The following is a 17,934-nucleotide window of genomic DNA, read 5'->3' on the forward strand; positions in this document are numbered from 1 at the left end:
GAGGAGAAAGGAGTGGTAATGCATGGAAGAAAGCATGCAGTGAGAACACTGGACTCTGTGACTCAGCTCACTGTTCCCCAAAGGGGGCACTGCGGGATGGGGCTGTTCTCAGCTCTGTTTTGGTGTCTGGTCTTTTCTGCAGGGAGGAAAGGGAGAGCAGCAAAGATCTGTAGTGGCCAGTGCATACACAGGCCCCTGGCAGATTGGGGGTTGGAACTGGTCTGTCCTCCCTGTTGGAAAGTGAGGAATAAGCTCCAGTGCCCAGGTAACCTGACAGCTTTAGTTCCCAATGACAGCTCTGAGAGCAAACTGAGGTGCTACTCTACCCACATAGGGTGTCCTGGGCCAAATTCCCCCCAAATGTAAATTGGCTTAGCTTTGCTGATTTGTCTAGGGAAGTGCTGAGGATCTGGCCCTCTGGAACTGGGACTACTTGCATCTTTAGGGAGAAAAGAACCCTGTGTAAGTTGTTCTGCCTTCTCCCTGAAGCCCTAGTAGCAAACTATCCACAGTGGTCCAGTAGGTTTCCAAGTACAGTACTGCTCCAACCCATGTCAGACACAGTCTGCTAGAAAAGCCCTTGGCTATATAAGGACCAGACCTGGCCCATTTCTGTGCTCCATGGAGTGGTCTTTGGTGGTCAAAAATGCCAGTTATTTTCCATGTATCTGTCAGTTTATGCCCATTAGTCAATTGTTCTGCCCATCCTGTGTGAAGTTTCCTGTCTCCTTGGGGCTGTCCTGCCTCTTCGGAAATATGCTCAACTTACCTGACTGTTCCTCTCTTTTCTCCCATTTGCAGACACGGCTGGAGTCTACAACATCCCTCCTGTGCCACTCAGAGCATGACTATAGCACCGACTTGGAGAGCACCCTGACCCGCCTGGAGGAAGAGCAGCAGAGGTGAGTCTGCGGTCCCCAGGGCACCACAGGCTGGCTCTTGTCATCCCTCTCACTAGGAGGGGAAGGAGGTGACACAACACTGGAACATTGCCCATAATTGGATGTAACTTGCCATCAGATGGTAACAATGTGCAGTTGATTCAAGCCTGAGCCAGTTTTGAACCAGTCACCCGAAGGCAACAGGCTCTGTATCCTATTAGCAGCCCTCAAAACTTCACAGCCATAAGCCCAGCTTTGGTAACCAGGTGTACAGCCTGTTTCCAGTTTCCAGTTCCAGATCCCAGGCACGTGATATTGGGCACGGGCTTTGATTTCTCTGCTGAACCCTTGGTTCTCAGCCTTTCACCAAGGTGCTGCACGTGGCCAATAGGTGCTTTTGCCTGCTTTCACCCTTCTGCTGCCCTACAAAGAGCCAAAGGGCAAATGAAATGATGGCCATTTTGTGTGACCCATCCAGGCTGTACATACCCCATGTCCACAAACTGGGGCCTCAGTTGTGCTGCTGAAGTGATAGGCCCTGCCTACCCACTCCCACTCACCACATATCTGTCCCCCACAAACCCATGATCCCTCTTGCGCGCACCAGAAACCCAGGTTTGGAGCATGGGTGCTGGCCTGCTGGGACATCTCCCTGAGCATCCTCACCACTTCTAGGCCTTGTGGATACAGAATGGGAGCAGGTATGTGCCCTGTGCCCTGCACTGGCTGCCTACAGGTATCTGGCAGGACTCCAGGGCATTGGCTTGCAGCTTCTCACACTGTGCTGCCGCACTTGGGATGTGCAGGATTGCTCCCGGTGGAGCTTACCTGGTGGGGAGCTGCTAGCTAAGAATCTAGCCCTCACTTCTGGAATGTGCTTTCTCCATGGTCCTCTGGGGTTGTGAGCCTCTCAGGCCTGCAGCAAGGCTGGCATCCTTTCCCAGGTCCTGGGGGAAGAGGCTGTCTCTTTCCAACAACAGGTTGTAGCTCATCAAAGAGACAGGAGTGGGCTTGGGGCAGGAATCCCTGGGTGAAATCCCATAGCCTGGGTCTGCGGGAGGTCAAAACAGATAATCACAACAGTCTACTCTGGCCATCACATCTACAGATGCAGACAGTTGGGATGCAGCTTCCTGATGTAAGCCGGGGGCCCTAACGGCAGGTTATTATTTGAGCTGTGGACTCTCCTTTTCATTATCCTGGTGGTGTAATTTTTTTTCCATACGTGCCTGGACCCATGCATGTGGTTTGGTTGTAGCCCAAAAGAGTTAATAAGTGTAAATAAATGGGGCTGCTCATTTCCTACCTCAAGCACTGGGTGTTGATGTTCAGACAGTGCTTTGAACATTGCAGCACTCTATAGTATTGCTCGGTGTTCTTGGTGCCTGGTGTCCACTGGCCTCGCTGGCTGTCAGGCTGAATTCACAGGAAGTACCACAAGCACTATATTTAGTGCAGGGGTTGGAAGACTTCACAGCTGTGCCCCAGACCACTACAATCTCCACTCTGGTGAGTGGATTTCACAGAATCCAAACCAGGAGACCAGATTCTCTCTTTGATTGTCAGGGGTAGGGTAAATTCAAGAGGAGGGAAGCTTGGAGACTGAGAGCCAATCTTGGGGTGTCCCAAGGAGAGCCAAGGCAGAGAGGGGTTCCAAGGGCATTGCTGGAGCAGTGTGAAGAGCCCAAGGCTGGCTACTGCCTAGCACAGGGACTGGGACAGATGGGAATACTAGTGTCTGGATCATTTGCCTCCTAGGAGCACCAGCCTCTCCCAGCTGAACACCTTGCTGCGGGAACAGCTGGACCAGATGAAATCCTCCAACCAGCGGCTGGCAGGAGAGCTGGAGAGGGCGATGGCAGATGTGCACTGGCTGAAAGGCGAGCTGGAGCGGAAGGAGTCCCAGTGGTGCCACAGCAGAGAGGTAAATCCCTCCCCTTCATAGCCTGTTTTATTGTTGGTTGCAATGGAGCCAGGTGGATTCACACCAGTGGGGACGCTGGCCCACTGACACCAATGGGGTTACGCCAGTTGGCACTGACTGGCAACCTTGCCCATTGACACCAAGGCATTTACACTGATTTGCACCAGTTGGGCATCTGACCCTTTATTGTCATGTTCCCTCCTAGTGTCCTGAGATTTTAAGCAACAGCTGGGAGGGCCAAAACAGCACCTGTTAGGGGGTCAGCAACTGAGGCCTCAGGGTTCCATCTAAACGTCTTTAGGAATGACTTGAATGGGGCACATGATATCTGTAGATGACACAGTGTTACTTAGCTCAGTCAGAACCAAAAAGGATGGTAAGGAATGGCAGAAAGACTGGGGGTTGCTGGGAGAATGGGCAGTGATGTGTCAGTTGAAGAGTATTGCTGTGGGAGGTGGGAAAAATTTAATCTACTCTCACACTTAGCCAGGGTCTGAATTAGCTGTTTCACCTCAGGAAAGGGGGCTGGGTATCTCTACAGACCATTTCACAGGGACTTTTATTTTTGCATTCCCCTTGGGCTTCCTGCTGGCCTCCGTCCACTGGTCACATCCTGCTCTTGCTTTCTCAGAGCTACGGCACATACCTGAGCCATGAGCACAGCGGAATCCTCCTACTCTGGCGCCAGGCAGCCACATTGCGCAGCAATTTTGCAGAGCTGCAGACGACGGCAGAGAGGTGGGTACTACCTGCATCAGAGGCTACTTGGAGAGACCTTCTGAAGGCCCTTTGTCAGAGAGGTCTGCATGCACTGAGCTCAGAGAGCTCAGCCTCCCAGTACCATGGTCCTATTTGGAGTCCATTTTAGTGGGGACACAAATCTGGCCTGGGCTTTGGCTAGAAATGTGTTGGCTAATCACAGCAGCATTAGTTCCATGCAGGTAGAGGGTTCCTTGATCTTCTGGTTTCTGCTGGAGGAGTCAGAAGGGGCATGTGCTCACTTGGACAGGTCTCTGCAGTAACTACACCCTCCACCACAGGGAGGATCAGGATCCCCAAAGAAGGCATGGATTTATAAAGGAGAATAAATGATTCTGTGGTATGGGGCTGATGATGGCAGCTTGGAGGAGGCTGCCATAGCTAGTGTCCTGGTGGCACAGCAGGCTTTGTGGGGAGGAAACTAAGGCAGCCGGGGGCTGGGAGCACCAGGAGGGCTTTGAAATGTTGCTGGGTAAAACTGCAGGGATTTCAGTGTGGCTTTTCACGCAAGGGAATTTCTCATTGCCAGAGGCCTGACTGAGGCCAAGATGGACATGGCAAGGACTGCACGCCGCCTCCAGACTGCCTGCCTGAACCTGGACTCAAATCTGCGCCTGTCTGAGAACAGTGCTGCCTGCTCACTGGAGAAACAGGCATTGCAGGGGGCACGGCTGGAGCAGCAGCTCCGGGAGAAGGTCCGGGAGATGATCCAGCTCCAGAGCCGCTGGGATGGAGAAAAAGTAGAGCTGAACTCCAGGTGAAAATGACAGCAAGCCTAGTGAGGCAACAGGATGATCTGTGGAAAGGTCACCAAAGCTGGTAGCCTGATGCCTCCAACAGGGGCCAGGCACCATGTCCCTGACTTTGCCTTTGGGGTCAAAGGACATGAAGAGCTTTCTTGTCAACTGAGGTAAATTGGCATAATTCCTGTAAAACCAAAGGCCCAGCTAGTGTGAAGCCAGAGATACTAAGTGGATTATACTGATTTATACCACCTGAGAGTCTGAGCATAAAAAGCAAAACTCCTCCTACTTCATGAAAACAGTACTGAGCCAAAATTGAAGGAGCATTGTGGGTCCAAACTGGTGCACTGTGGGTCAGTCCACAACTGAACGTATATAGTGAGCTGTACTTTCAATTTAAACCAAAATTAAGCAAGAAACCTCCAATGCAGCTCTCTGTGCTGTGGATGGTGTCCTGGTCAGGTGGAGCAAGGGTGCCAGGAGTGGCACAGGCCACATTCTGGATGGTGTGGTGATATTGTTGGCCAGTCTGTGGCTGCTCAGATGTGCCCTTCACTGTACCCATCATGTAAGCCTTAAGATCCATTGTGGGGGATTAATGAAAAGCTGTTGTCTCATCACCTCCCGGGTTGGGATGTTCTGGGGCTCTGAGATGGACTTTGGGCTCCACTGTCTTGCCCAGCTTGTTGTGGATGAATAAAGCTATCAATTCCAGCTCAGAAGGAGACAGCCGCAAAAAGATGAAACCCCTGAAAGTATTTTCTGAGAGGCCTCAAACACGCCAAATCCATAGCACAGAACCAAAAGCCACAAGTGACCCGGAGGCAGAGACCTCTTCTGACTGGGGAGCCAGAGAAGTGAGTAGTAGATGGGTCAGGACTGGGAACTTGGACAGATCTAAGTGGGAAGGACTCAGACTGGAGACCCATAGGCCACTGGAGACCCATAGCCCAGACTGGAGACTCCTGCAGTCAACCCCCCTGCCTGGGTGGGACCCACCTCCAACAAAGTGCAGACTTGGGCTCTTGGCATCCAAATTCCCCTCCTGCCCTCATCCAGGCAGCCCCAGGTTCCCTTGCACAGAGAAAGAGCAGGGAGGATGATAGTAGCAGCCCATTCCTCATCTGTGGCTGCTCTGAGTCTGAAGAACTGGCTAGAAAAATAAGTCTGGGAACCCCACAAAGGATTTATCACATCATTGCACGTTATTTCTGGGAATGATGAAAGCATTACCCTGCAAATAGCAAGCCAAGGCCCAGAAGACTGCTGTTTACAAGAGCTGCAAGTCCGTGACTCATTTCCCTACTGTCAGGCTCCTTGTCCCACCCTCTCCCCCTCCTGGCTTTGGGCCCCGTTTCTATACGGTCAGCACCTTTGAAATGCAGTGTATCAGGTGTCTGTGTCATCTGGCTCCTCACAGCCAGAGTGTGCGTATAGCGCTCCCCTGGTACCATCAAGACTTGTTCTTCCTTTGTACTTTCCTCAAAGGTCCTGAAGGGTGTTCAGGAAATGTTTCCTCATCCACTAATCCCTGGTCCTGTCTTCCTCCTGATGAACCTGCTGTCTGTGCCTGGCTTGTGTCTTTCAGGATAACAGAGCTGAGTGTTTTGGCAGAGGAACTTAAAGACAAGAATGCAAAGAAAGAGAAGACCATCTCTGCCCTAAAATTGGATATTCAGAAACTGGTACACGAATCCAGAAACTCCTCTCTCTCAGTCAGTCCCTCAGTCACCCACTGACACACACACACACACACACACACACACTTTCTCTGATCTTTCCTCATGTTCATCACTAAGAAAGCACTTATCTTTGAATGTAGGAAGCTGCTAAAACTGGAGACCTGCTGGAGGTGAAGGACCTGAAAGGCGAAAGTGAATCGCTTCAACGAATCTTGAACAGCATCACTCAGGTGTGCTCCCTAGTAGAGAGGAGGAATAAGTTTGTGGTTAGAGAACTAGGGCATGGATCTGTGACTCAGACTGCCCGTGTGACCTTGGTCTAGTCACTTAGCTGCTCTGTGGGTGCATCTACACAAGATGCTATGTCGCTATAGCAACAAGCTGTGGCGATGTAGCTCATCACTTTGGCAACATAGCATCAGTGGGCACTAACCATGATGCCAACATTACTGCGTAGTAGCAATGAGCTACTATGCAGTAGCAACAAACTACTGCATAGTAGGGTCAGAAACAACCCTTGCGCTGCCAGGGCTGTGCAGTAATGTCAGTTATTGAGCAGTCATTTAGTACTTGCTAAAGTAAATACAAAATAACTGTGCAATAACAACTGTGCAGTTGGGCACACATGTAGATGCACCCAGTGTCTCACATCTCAAGCTGTAAACTGAGAATTATAGCCCTGCCTAACTTCCAGGGGCATCATAAAGATAAACACATTTAAATTGTGAGGCACCATGGTAATGAGGGCTATATAAATCAGACAGACAACAGAATCCAGTCAGAGGCTCTTAGGAAGATGCCTCTCACTTGGTAATAGCTTTAATGTGGTAATTTATGCCATACAGCTTGATAGTGGGAACTTGACAACTAACTATACAGAAAACAAACAAGAATGTTAGTCGTAGAAGATCTTTTCCTGTGTGAGAGTTAAGAGCGAGTGTGTCACAGAATGGAGTGTGGCAGGGCTGAGAAAGTCTAGGTTGCTTTTATGGGACATGTTGTTCTTATAAGGCTTGTGTCAATGAGAAGTTAATCAGCGTGTGCCAGTTGGTACTCAACTGGTGCCGCTATAAAAAAAATGTAGGCATGCAGCCCTGCCACTGCTCTTCTCACTTTTATTGTTGTCAGTTGCCTTCCTATTGGGGTCATTTGTTTTTGTCAGCAGAGGCCCTGATTCAATAAAGAACATCTCTGAGCATGTGTGGAACTCCCACTGATTGCAGTAGGGCTAGAATACTTAATTGGATTGGGTTCATTAGACTGAAACCCCTGCATGGGGGGCAGTCTCAGCTGAAAGAGCAATCTGTAGAAACCTGGCAGGTGGACAGGGGGACCCAAAAGTTAGAGTGCAGGGCTGGTATGATAATATATGCAGTGACCTTGTGCATGTCAAGTGGTGCACCTCACTGATCACTGCTAGACCTCTCCCCTGCCCAAGGCAGGCAAGCAGACATGGAGGTGCTTGGCAGATCTGTGCATCAGACCCTGAGATAGCAGTGGGGCTGTTTAGGGGGAAGGGCGTATGAATCAAGACAGTGGAGCTGAGGGCACAGTGCTGGATCAGGGTAAATTCACCATGCAGACAAGGCCTGAGGCAGTCATGTTAGTGCCTATAGCGTCAGAGGAGCAGAGGAGGCTGCTGGTGGTTGCCATATTTGGGAAGCACTGCCTTTGCTCACTGGATTCTCTCCCTAGCTGGCTCTGGCTGATGCAGAGAGTGCAGGACCCCTCTCACCGGGCAGCTTAAGGGTAATGGTCGAAGAAGACCTTGGCAGACCACGCTCCCCTTTGCACTCCAGCTCCCCACATCGCCGGCGGGTATCGCCATCCCATGTGTCCTCCCCATTGCGCCAGGACACAGTCCTGCAGGCCGTGCAGGGTGCCCTTCAGAAGCGGCAGCAGCGTGAGCAGGTAAGGGCCTGAAGCCCCTGGTGCTCCCACTGGTTCGGAGCAGGGCTGACCTCCAAGGGGCAGATTTCCCTGGGGAGCAAAGTGATGGCCCCTCCTCCAGCTGAGCATTGCATGTCACAGGGTCTGCAGAGCACAGGCGCAGCCAGCCTGTTTGGTACTATGCCAGCCATGGGGGTGGGGAGCAGGATCTACCATCAGAAGAAAAGCAAGCCACACACGCACATACTGCACTACATGAATTGCTCAGCTGTAGCTGAGTAGGGTGAGGTGGAGACCCAGGAGACCTGACTTCCATTGCTGGCTCTGCCACTTGCCTGCTGGGTGACATGGGATATATTGTTTCCCTTCCCTGTACCCTAGTTCCCCTCCCAGGAAATGGAGAGCATGGGGTTGTCCTCCTCTGAGGCTGTATAAAGCAGACCTGACAGGCTAACAGGGTGAACTGGGAGAGAAGACAAGGAACAGTCCAAAGGAGAGAGCATGAAACAAAGAAGGGGAAGGAAAGGCCAGACCCAGGACATTGCAGCTCTGGGGAGAGGGGCAAGAAGGTTTCAGCTGAAGTAGACCAGAGGCCATACTTACAGCTACCCAACATGAGGGTCCTGTCACCAGCAGAGGTGGTGGGAGACCAGCAAACTGCATAAGCCTCTGATGTGCATGCCCAGGCCTGTTGTTTTGGAGCTTGTTCTGAAAACTCCCAGCAGGGCTGTCTACCCCAGTGCAAGTGCTCAGTGTTACTACATGGAGGTCATGAGTCAGAAGTTCAGCCCCCATCCCTTGGTGGCTGGGAAGCACTCAGCCAGTGTTTCAGCTTCCTAAGACAGAAGGACAGTGGTCTGAGTGCTGGGCCTGGTAGGGCAGGAGTTGGAATTGGCAGGGATCTGTGGGAATTCAGTAATGCTGACAGCAACTCTCAGAATGCCCTAATGAGAAGACCTTCAATGTAGCTCATTGTTTGAGCATCAATAGTGTCCCAGGTTTGCAGTAGGCTTCTAGACATCCCTCAGAGGGGAAGAGCCCCAGCTATTAGCTCAGTCTGGGGGCAGAGCCACAGGCAGCAGATTCACAGAAGTTTAGGACTGGAAGGGACCTCATGAGATCATTGGGTCCAGTCCCCCTGCTCTGCGTAGGAAAGACTGTTGGGGTCAAATAACTCCATCAAGGTATACATCCAGTCTCCTTTTAAAGATCTCCAGGGTAGGTGCCTGCACCACCCCCATTGGGAGTCTGTTCCAGAGTCTGGTCACACAAACCATAAAGAATTTTTTCCTTATATCCAGTCTGAAAACTTCTTCTAGGAGTGGATGACCATTGCTACTGGTTTTCCCCTGGGGTGCTTTGGTGAATAGTTGTTTGCCTATCCCCTGATGCTCTCCCCTGATATATTTATAAGTTGCCACCAAATCCCCCCAAAGTTTTCTCTTTTTTAGGCTGAACAGTCCCATATCTGTAAGCCTTTCCTCATATGGATTGCTCTTCAGGCCTCTAATCATCTGAGTGGCTCTTCTTTGGAATTTCTCAAGCTTCTTCACATCCTTCTTGAAGTGTGGTGCCCAGAACTGGACTCAGTACTCCAGCTGCAGCCTCACCAATGCCAAGTAGAGCAGGAGAATAACTTCCTTAGTTTAGTTTGAGATGCATTGGTTGATGCATACCAGCATATTGTTTGTTCTGCTGACTGTAGCATCACACTGGTGGCTCATATTCCTTTTATGGTCAATTATGATCCACAGGTCTCTTTTGGATGTGGTCCTACCTAGCACCCATGGGCATGCAAAGTCACTGCATCCCTCTTCCCCCTCAGCAGCTCTGGCCCTCTGTGGCAGGTTAGCAGGGTATGACATGCACTTGCATTTTGTACCACATTTATTTCTCTCTGTCTGGCCAGGAGCTGCGTTTACAGCTGGAGTCTGCCCGGGACATGCTAGGGGCTGTCAGGAAGCAGCTGTTCGACTGCCAACAAGAGGCACAGGTGGCAGAGCAACGACTGCAGGAGCAGAGGCAGGAGCAGGAGGAGCTGACAGGAGCCCTAGAAGACTGCAGAAGGGATCTGCAGCACTACAAAGCCTCTGCAGAGATTCTTGGCAGGTGAGCATGGCAGCAGAGTTCCACCATGCCCTGGAGTGAAGTCCCTCAGGCCAGAGTCACTCCCTCAAGCTCAAAAACATGCCAAGCCGTGCTGGGCAAGGTATTGCTCTATAGTTCTGTGTCAGGTGAGAGTCCCTACAGCACTCAACCCCTGAGGTCTCAGCCCGAGTGAGAGGGACTGCCCATCCCACCAATCTCCAGCTTCTTGACCTCCCTCGATCAGAGCTTGTGGTGATGTTTTGACAGAGCTGGGCAGCATTTTTCATTCCAAATCTTTTTACTGACAGTCTCCCTCCCCTCCTTCCCCAAGAGATGTACATTCATAGTGATTTTTTATTTTTGGGATGAAAAATGAAATTTGATAAACTTTTAAAGATGTTTTTTCTCCCATTTTCTCTCCCCTGTTTTTCTTTCCCCCCTCCCCTTATTCATTAAAAAGATAGGGAAAAAGGAAAATGAGATGAGGAAAAAAATCTCAAAAAGAAAACCTCAGTTTCCTTTTTCAAAAACCAGGACAGATTTCAGAGTTTGTCTTATTTCTCTAGAAAAGGAAAATGTCACAAATATTTGTCAAGCCCACTTCTCAGCTTCCATTTTTGACCAGCTCTCCATATGAACAAGATATGGGTAGCAAGACACTATGGTGCATATAGGAGGGTACCAGGGGCTAGACAGACAGAGGAACATGCAGTCTGGTTTTCTGTTCACCTCAGCAGTCTGAGGGGCAACCTGTCCTGGGGCTGTGGACTCCAGATGTGACTGCACCAAATGTTGGGCTCTCATAGACACTACTACCCACCTGTGCTCTGCTCACCAGCCTGTGTGGGAAAGCCCCAGGCAGTTATGCCATGGAGCCTCCATATGGAAAGAACAAACTGCCTGAACCATTGACATTTCAGAGTTGCCCTTTCTAGAAACTCTTTTTTAGGTCCTCAGCAATGTTGAAATATTAAACCAAGATCACCAGAATGTTTATGTTCTTTGTTCCTGCTGGCCATGACTCCTCGCTGGGGCTGGGTTTTGGTATAGCTGAAGCTCTGCTGGGACTCCTTCTTCTGAGGGGACACTTCTGGCCTTTGTGCTGCAACACTCTTTCTCCTGTGCTGGGACCTGTGTGTGCTGGATGCCGTGACATTTCAGTCATTGTCACTCAGGAATGAGCCTGAATCTAGATCCACAAACTCCTGCTGCTTAAGCTGAAGAGCTCACTCCGTGAGCCTGGAAGGAGTCAAGAGCCTCTTGATCCATACATAGTCCAACCACTTGAGGGAACAATGTGGATTACACGGCACCAAGGCCAAATAGGTCCATACATATTTTTCTGGCCTTCTCAGGAAGAAGGAGACCTTGGAGATGACAGTTGGAGGTCTGAGTGAGCAGGTGGACTCCTCCTGGCTGGAAGTGGAGAAGCTGAAGACAGTGAATGTGGAACTGCAGAGGCAGCGAAACATCATGGAGGAGCAGAAGGAGGATCTGGCCAAGGAACGGGAGCGATCAAGGAAGGAACTGGAGCGAGGGTGAGGAGTTGTCCTTGGAATTCCCCTCCCCTATGCCCATATCCCATCTGCAGTGCTGCAATCCCAGGGGAGGTGGGGTCCAGTGGGGTCCTGATCCAGTAACACATGTATGAGGGCAACAGTGCCAGAACAGCGTTCTCATTCCATGCTCATCATGCTACCTGGAAAAAGCAGGGGTTGTCTCCACAGCAGAATAGCCCTGATCCATGTCCTAAGCAACAAATAACACCTCCAGCTGCATGCTGTCAAACAGGCTTAGCAGTTTGAGACCTGGGAGTACAAGTTCCCTTCCACCCTGCCTAACTAAGAAAGGATGGCAGTGTGACATGAAGCTGAGATCATGCATGGGGAAACCCAGTTGTTTATTGCCCTGTACCTTGGCCAAGGGAGCATAAGCCCCATTCTGAACTCACATTGTACTGGTGTCAATGACTATACATGGAGGCAGCTAGCACAGTGTGGACACAGGACACCTTAACACTGGTGTAGTTTACATCTGGCATGAACTACACTGGGATTTAGAGAAGCAAGGGACCTGTTGTCCTGGCCTGGTTGCTGCCTCAACACTGGGTGACGTAGGAGCAGGTAACAGTCTGTTTGCACCGAGCAAATAACTATCCCAGGATAGCTGTGTATGCATAACATACACCAGGGTAACTTTCACCAGTACCTTTTTAAGCAGTTTTGCCCCACGGTAGCTCTGCACACAATTCTAGTAAGTTATATTGGTGTAGAGCTCTATTTTTTTTTTTACACTGGGGTAAAGGAAGCTTATGCCAGTGTAAAGATGCCATATGTCTGGGCCCAGAGGATTAAACCCCTACACTTTACCTTATTCATGTTTCTCCCATTTGTATAATTCCTGCAGGCAAAGATCTTTAGAACAGCTAGAGGAGAAGACCTCAGCCTTGAAGAAGGAATTGGTGATGGTAAAGGAATCCTTGAACCAGGCCACACTGGAGAAGGAAGTGCTGGAGAGTGAAAAGGAAGGCTTAAGCAGTGCACTCTCTAAAGTAAGTCTCCAAGGAACATGCTGTGATCTGCTCCCTAATGGGCCTCAAGGCTCAGACAGACCTCTTGCTGCTGGCATTCCTTCTCTTTTTCCTAGTGTTTTCCTATTCATGCCTTCTCTTCTCACTTCATCCCCTTTCCTGGTAGAACAGAATTTAATATCCATGCTTTGCATTTCCTAGTGTGTTTTAGAAGTGAAGTACTAAACACTAATGCCAAGAAGAGGCCATTTAGTCAAATGGAACAACCAGGAGAGAGGCAGGAGGGTGGAAAGAGGCAACAGCAGCCTGTCAGCGCGAGTTATCTCCATTGCTGGAGGATGCTGTTTCCTCCCTCTTTTCTTTAGCATTGTTTGGGGATAGTGACACCTTACCCTGGATCTGAACTACCCACATAGTAATCACATATCCAAGATCAAGAGAGTAGTGGCGGACGGGTTGTACTCAACCTGGCGAGATGTGACCAATAGGGTACCCCAGGGCTCAGTCCTCGGGCCCACACTGTTTAACATCTTCATCAGCGACTTGGATGAGGGGGTGGAAAGCACGCTGTCCAAGTTTGCTGATGACACTAAGATGTGGGGCGAGGTGGACACACTTGAAGGGAGAGAGAGACTGCAACTAGATTTAGACAGACTACAAAAGTGGGCAGATGAAAATAGGATGGGGTTCAACATAGACAAATGCAGGGTCCTGCACCTTGGGAGAAGGAATCCACAGCATGCAAACAGGCTGGGGAGTCCCCTTCTTGAAAGCACAGAGGCAGAAAGGGATCTCAGAGTCATTATTGACTCCAAGATGAACATGAGCTGCCAATGCCAGACTGCAGCCAGCAAGGCCAGCCATACCTTGTCATGCATCCAAAGGTGCGTCTCAAGCCAGTCCAGAGAAGTGATCCTCCCCCTCTGTGTGACTTTGGTCAGGCCGCAGTTGGACTACTGTGTCCAGTACTGGGTGCCGCACTTCAAAAGGGATGTGGCCAGCCTGGAGAGGGTTCAGAAGAGGGCCACCCGCTTGGTGAGAGGGCAGCAGGACAGGCCCTACGAGGAGAGACTGAAGGACCTGAACCTGTTCAGCCTCAGCAAGAGGAGGCTGAGGGGGGACCTGGTGGCTGCCTACAAGCTCATCAGTGGGGGATCAACAGCAAATAGGCAGAGCTCTTTTCTCCCAGCACCACTTGGGGTGACGAGGAACAATGGTCATAAGCTGATGGAGAATAGGTTTAGGTTAGAGATCAGAAGGCAATATTTTACAGTTAGGGTGGCCAAAATCTGGAACCAGCTTCCCGGGGAGGTGGTCCTCGCCCCTACCTTGGGCAAACTCAAGAGGAGGTTGGACGATCACCTGTCTGGGGTCTTGTGAAGCCAGCATTCATTCCTGCCTGTGGCAGGGGGTAAGACTAGATGATCTGTTCAGGTCCCTCCTGACCCTAGCTACTATGAAACTATAAGCTGGAGATTTGAGTCAGCAGGGTTAGAGTTTCCCAAAGCACCTCCTGGATATAGGTTGCCAGCCACACTGATTTCACTGGGGTTTGTGCTCCTGCGTCACTTATGCTCTTTTGAAACTCCTTCCCACACTCTATCCTGAAGGCCAAAGTGACACCAGCTGAGTCAGCCTGATGACTCTCCTGGGACACCCAGCCCTTGCCAAGCTGCATTTACTTCTCACACATCTATCAGTGCCAGGAGCACAGGGGCCTGCGTGGAGGCTTGAAGTGTGATGGGTGAGCTGCCAGAGTTTGGCAGGCCATCATCAAGAGCTGCTATTTCACAATAGAAAATGCCTTAAAAGCTCATTTCCTTTCTTGGAAATAACATGCTTCCCCCACCCCACACACCCATCCTCCCAGCCACGACCCAATGTCCATTGAAGACAACAGGCGTGAAGTTGGGTCCCAAAACTACATTTTTTCTTGGAGACCAGCAGAATCAGCAGAGAAAGTTGTATCTAGAGCTGAAGATGCCCAGCCTTCAGCCCGGCAACATTTGTGGAGGCTTACTTTTTCTCACCGTACTGCTGGTTGAGACATAGCAATGGCACTGCCCTGCAGCAGGGAAAAACCCAGGCTAGGCCTCTTCAGCTCCATCTTTGACCAGCCTGACCAACCTGTTATTTCCCAGACAAAAGTAAACCAGGCCAGAATTGATCTCTTCCTCACTGAGCAACATGTTCATTCTTCCAGTAAATCCTGGGAAGTGAATGGCAGTGAGCTGAGAATAGACTGGGTGGGATAGGATATTAAAGCCATAATAGCACTGACACATTACCCCACCCCACATGAGTAATGTCATGCAGGGCTCCAGACTTGCTTTACAGTGGCTGAAACACAGTGTGATCCATGCAGAGATTCAGCAGGCATTGCTCAACTGGCTGCAGGATAGCAAGTGCAACACGGGGCTCCAGCATCAGGTTGGGCAGGTGTAACTGATAGCACTGAGTAGTACTGGGGAGGTGAGCTCCAGAGGCCATCCCTTCTGGCACACTGATCCTGTCTGTCTCATCATGAATTACAGGGGTGGACGGGATACTTGCATCTTGCCCTCTTAGGTCCCCAGGCAAGAATTCTTGATGCAGCAATGCCATTGGCTTAGCTAAGAATTTCAAATGTGCTTGAGTGGGCCCTGCAACAGGGAGTGTATAACAGTGTCCTTGTGAGCAAAGCCTTGCTGCCTGTTTGATACAGCCATCAGTAGAAAAAGTCACAGCAGCCCTAGGGGCTGATTGTGGCATTAGGCTACATCTTGCTTTGGAAAAAGGACTGCAGCAGGCACTGGGCATTTACTGATAGAGTTGGATGGGATCTTTGCTTACAGAAGGTCTAGAGGTTTGGCCCAGAGGCTGCAGAGGCCCACTGACTGCATGGCATTTCAGCTGGATCACCAGCTGCCACAGCCAACCAGACAGCTTCCCACCAGGGAACTCATCATCTCCTAAGCCCTTCCAATGGCTTATTCCAGAGGGTTCTCATGTTGGGCTCTGCATCTGCACAAGAGCTGAACAGAAACTCCCAAATGCCCCAGGATATGAATATTCCACTCCTTGCTAGAAGACTCCCAAGCTCTGGCCAAGTGCTGAGATGTCTCTTCTCTCCTGCAGGCAGAGACCAATTGTGCAGAGCTGGAGCTGGCTCTCAACAAGATGAAGTCGGAAAATTCTGACCTGAAGGACTCACTGGGCAAGACAGCAGCCCTCATGGAAGGTCTGGCCCAGGACAAGATCAGCCTCAACCGCACAATTCTGCAGGTAATAGGCCTCACAGGTCACTTTCTCTCTGCACCCACCCATCCCCTCCAGTCAGTTCTGGCACTCGGATCACTTGTGCCCTGTCCCTGTGTTTGTCATGTCTCCCCCCCTTTTCCATACACACATATATGCCTCACTGCCAGTCCCTCTTATCACAACCCCCCCAGGCCTTGCTCTGTGCTGTGCTCTGCCCCTGTGCCCATCACACCCTTGCCAGCCAACCCAACCCTTGCACTTTGTCCCTATGCCTATCACTTCCCACTGCAGCCTACCCAGTCCCTGCTCTTTGCCCTCTGCCCATCACACACCTTGCAGCCTGCCCACTGATAGTCAACTGTCACTTAGCCTTCAGCATCAGGAGCTGTTTCCATTTATCCCTGCAAGGTAGTGCTAAATGCATGGCCACATGCCCCATCACAAGCACTTGGCTGAGGCTGATGTGTTGCACTAGAAGAATTCCCATGGGGGTGGAGGGAAGCAGTTTCCCTCCTGCTGCTGTCCCTGGAGCCTCTCAGTCTCCTCACGCAGCTCCCATGCCTGGCTAAGCATATTCTTCCCAGTTGCCATTTCCTGAAGCCCCTGTGCTGGGGTTTTTCAAACCTGTTCTCCAGTGTGTCTCTCCTCTCCTTGCTTCTGAGAGGACTACTGGTTGCCTAGAATGCTCACCTCCAGCATTTTCTACTCCCCAGCTACCCCACAGCAAAAGGTTCCCTTCCACCCTGCTGTCCACTTCCACAATCTGGCACACATAGGATCTGGTCCTGCCAGAGGGCTGCAGGCAGGAGAGGTGCTTCCTGGAGCATTCAAAGAGAACACAGGAAACAGAAAATACTTGGCCATTAATTACACTAAATACAAACCAGCAGTCCAATGCCCAAGGGGCTTGCAGAGGCAGAACTCACAGCACCTGGTGATGGAGCTACCCCAAGACTCCCAGAAGGCTGTTCCACCACATGCTGCTGCCAGTTACTAGCATTACCTCAGGGAACCCCATTAAAAGCCCCATAAGCTCAGGGCTGCCCCCTGCAGGCACACATCACAAAGTGGTCTTTGCCTCAGAGACCTCATGACCTGCACTGGCAAGACAGACACAGGGTGGGAGAAAGGCAATACCATTAATCCTATGGGCAGAGTTTTAACCTTGGAGCTATCTGCCAAAGTGTCTTGCTGCTTCCTGGAGGAGCCCTCCCCCAGGACTGGGCTTCTGGCTCTGCCGTCTGTTGTATGAGGCTCCATGGCTCTGGAGCAGCTGAGCAGTGCTCTCTCTCCAGCATGCTCTCTCTCCAGCGGATTCCCCTAGGTGCTGAAACACATGACATTTTTCCTGCGTCTTCCTAAAACCTGAGCTGTTCCAGAAATGTTGCAGTTTTGTGAACACCACCCCAGCAGGGCTTGTAATCACTGGGAGCTCATAATTTCAGTGAGGCCTGAAATTGGGGGGGACCAGGGCTGTTCCACGCTCCACTTCTTATGCCAACAACATTTATAACTTCAGTGAGACTTCAAACGTGGGTCTGCTGACCCTGTGCAAGCCGGGACCCACCTCAACTGTATGTGGCAGGCTTCCCAGAGCTCCGATGCTCCACATGCATGGCCCACAGATACAGCCCTTTGTTCCAGTCAAAGTCCATTCCCTCGTCTCCAAGTCCAATGAGCTTGGAAGGAGCCACAGGTCCAGAACAACAGGAGGCTGGGCTAAGGTTGGGGCTAAACTATCCCATCCAGGAAACATTGCAGAGGGCTGACGCAGACTCCCTTTCTCCCCCCGGTAGTAGGGAGTCAGGCTGTATATGACTGGACCTATTTGAAAATGGTCAAATAGCTCCCTCCTGCTGCCCCCCTGCCCCAGTTAGAAAGTGGGGTTTCCCTGAGAACGTGACATGGAAAGGGTTTGTTTCAGACAGGCACCTTCATTTTTCCATTTACAGCACACATTTCAATGTGAGGGGCCACATTCTGACTTGGACTTTTCTCTTTTTCTTTTGGAATGACTAAAAATTTCCCCTGGAAGAGAGTACGCCACAGTGGCTGGGGCTGAAATGTTTGGCAGAGATAAAGTAGCTTTGTGCCCTGTCTCCAGGCTTGTCCTCTGCCCGGTGACCAGAGACCCCTGGTGCTGTACATTGGCATACAGCCATTGTGCCAGCCCCTTTCCTGGGCACCTGCCCAATGT

At 50.8% G+C, this 17,934-nt stretch overlaps 1 protein-coding gene across 4 annotated transcripts in view; it reads left to right on the plus strand.

Annotated features, from left to right (window-relative positions):
* The window catches only part of CROCC2 (ciliary rootlet coiled-coil, rootletin family member 2), a 94,702-nt gene that overhangs the window by 27,589 nt on the left and 49,179 nt on the right, over positions 1-17,934 (plus strand). For all 4 annotated transcript variants that reach the window (XM_019486074.2, XM_059730864.1, XM_059730863.1 and 1 more), the window contains exons 6-16: positions 802-902; positions 2,640-2,805; positions 3,437-3,543; positions 4,094-4,321; positions 5,896-5,992; positions 6,130-6,219; positions 7,685-7,900; positions 9,789-9,988; positions 11,323-11,505; positions 12,374-12,518; positions 15,615-15,761. In XM_019486074.2, the coding sequence (XP_019341619.1) occupies positions 802-902; positions 2,640-2,805; positions 3,437-3,543; positions 4,094-4,321; positions 5,896-5,992; positions 6,130-6,219; positions 7,685-7,900; positions 9,789-9,988; positions 11,323-11,505; positions 12,374-12,518; positions 15,615-15,761 (1,680 nt within the window). The remainder of the gene's footprint in view (positions 1-801; positions 903-2,639; positions 2,806-3,436; positions 3,544-4,093; positions 4,322-5,895; positions 5,993-6,129; positions 6,220-7,684; positions 7,901-9,788; positions 9,989-11,322; positions 11,506-12,373; positions 12,519-15,614; positions 15,762-17,934) is intronic.

The sequence above is a fragment of the Alligator mississippiensis genome, chromosome 7 (genome assembly GCF_030867095.1).
Source record: "Alligator mississippiensis isolate rAllMis1 chromosome 7, rAllMis1, whole genome shotgun sequence".
NCBI classification, from domain to species: Eukaryota; Metazoa; Chordata; order Crocodylia; family Alligatoridae; genus Alligator; species Alligator mississippiensis.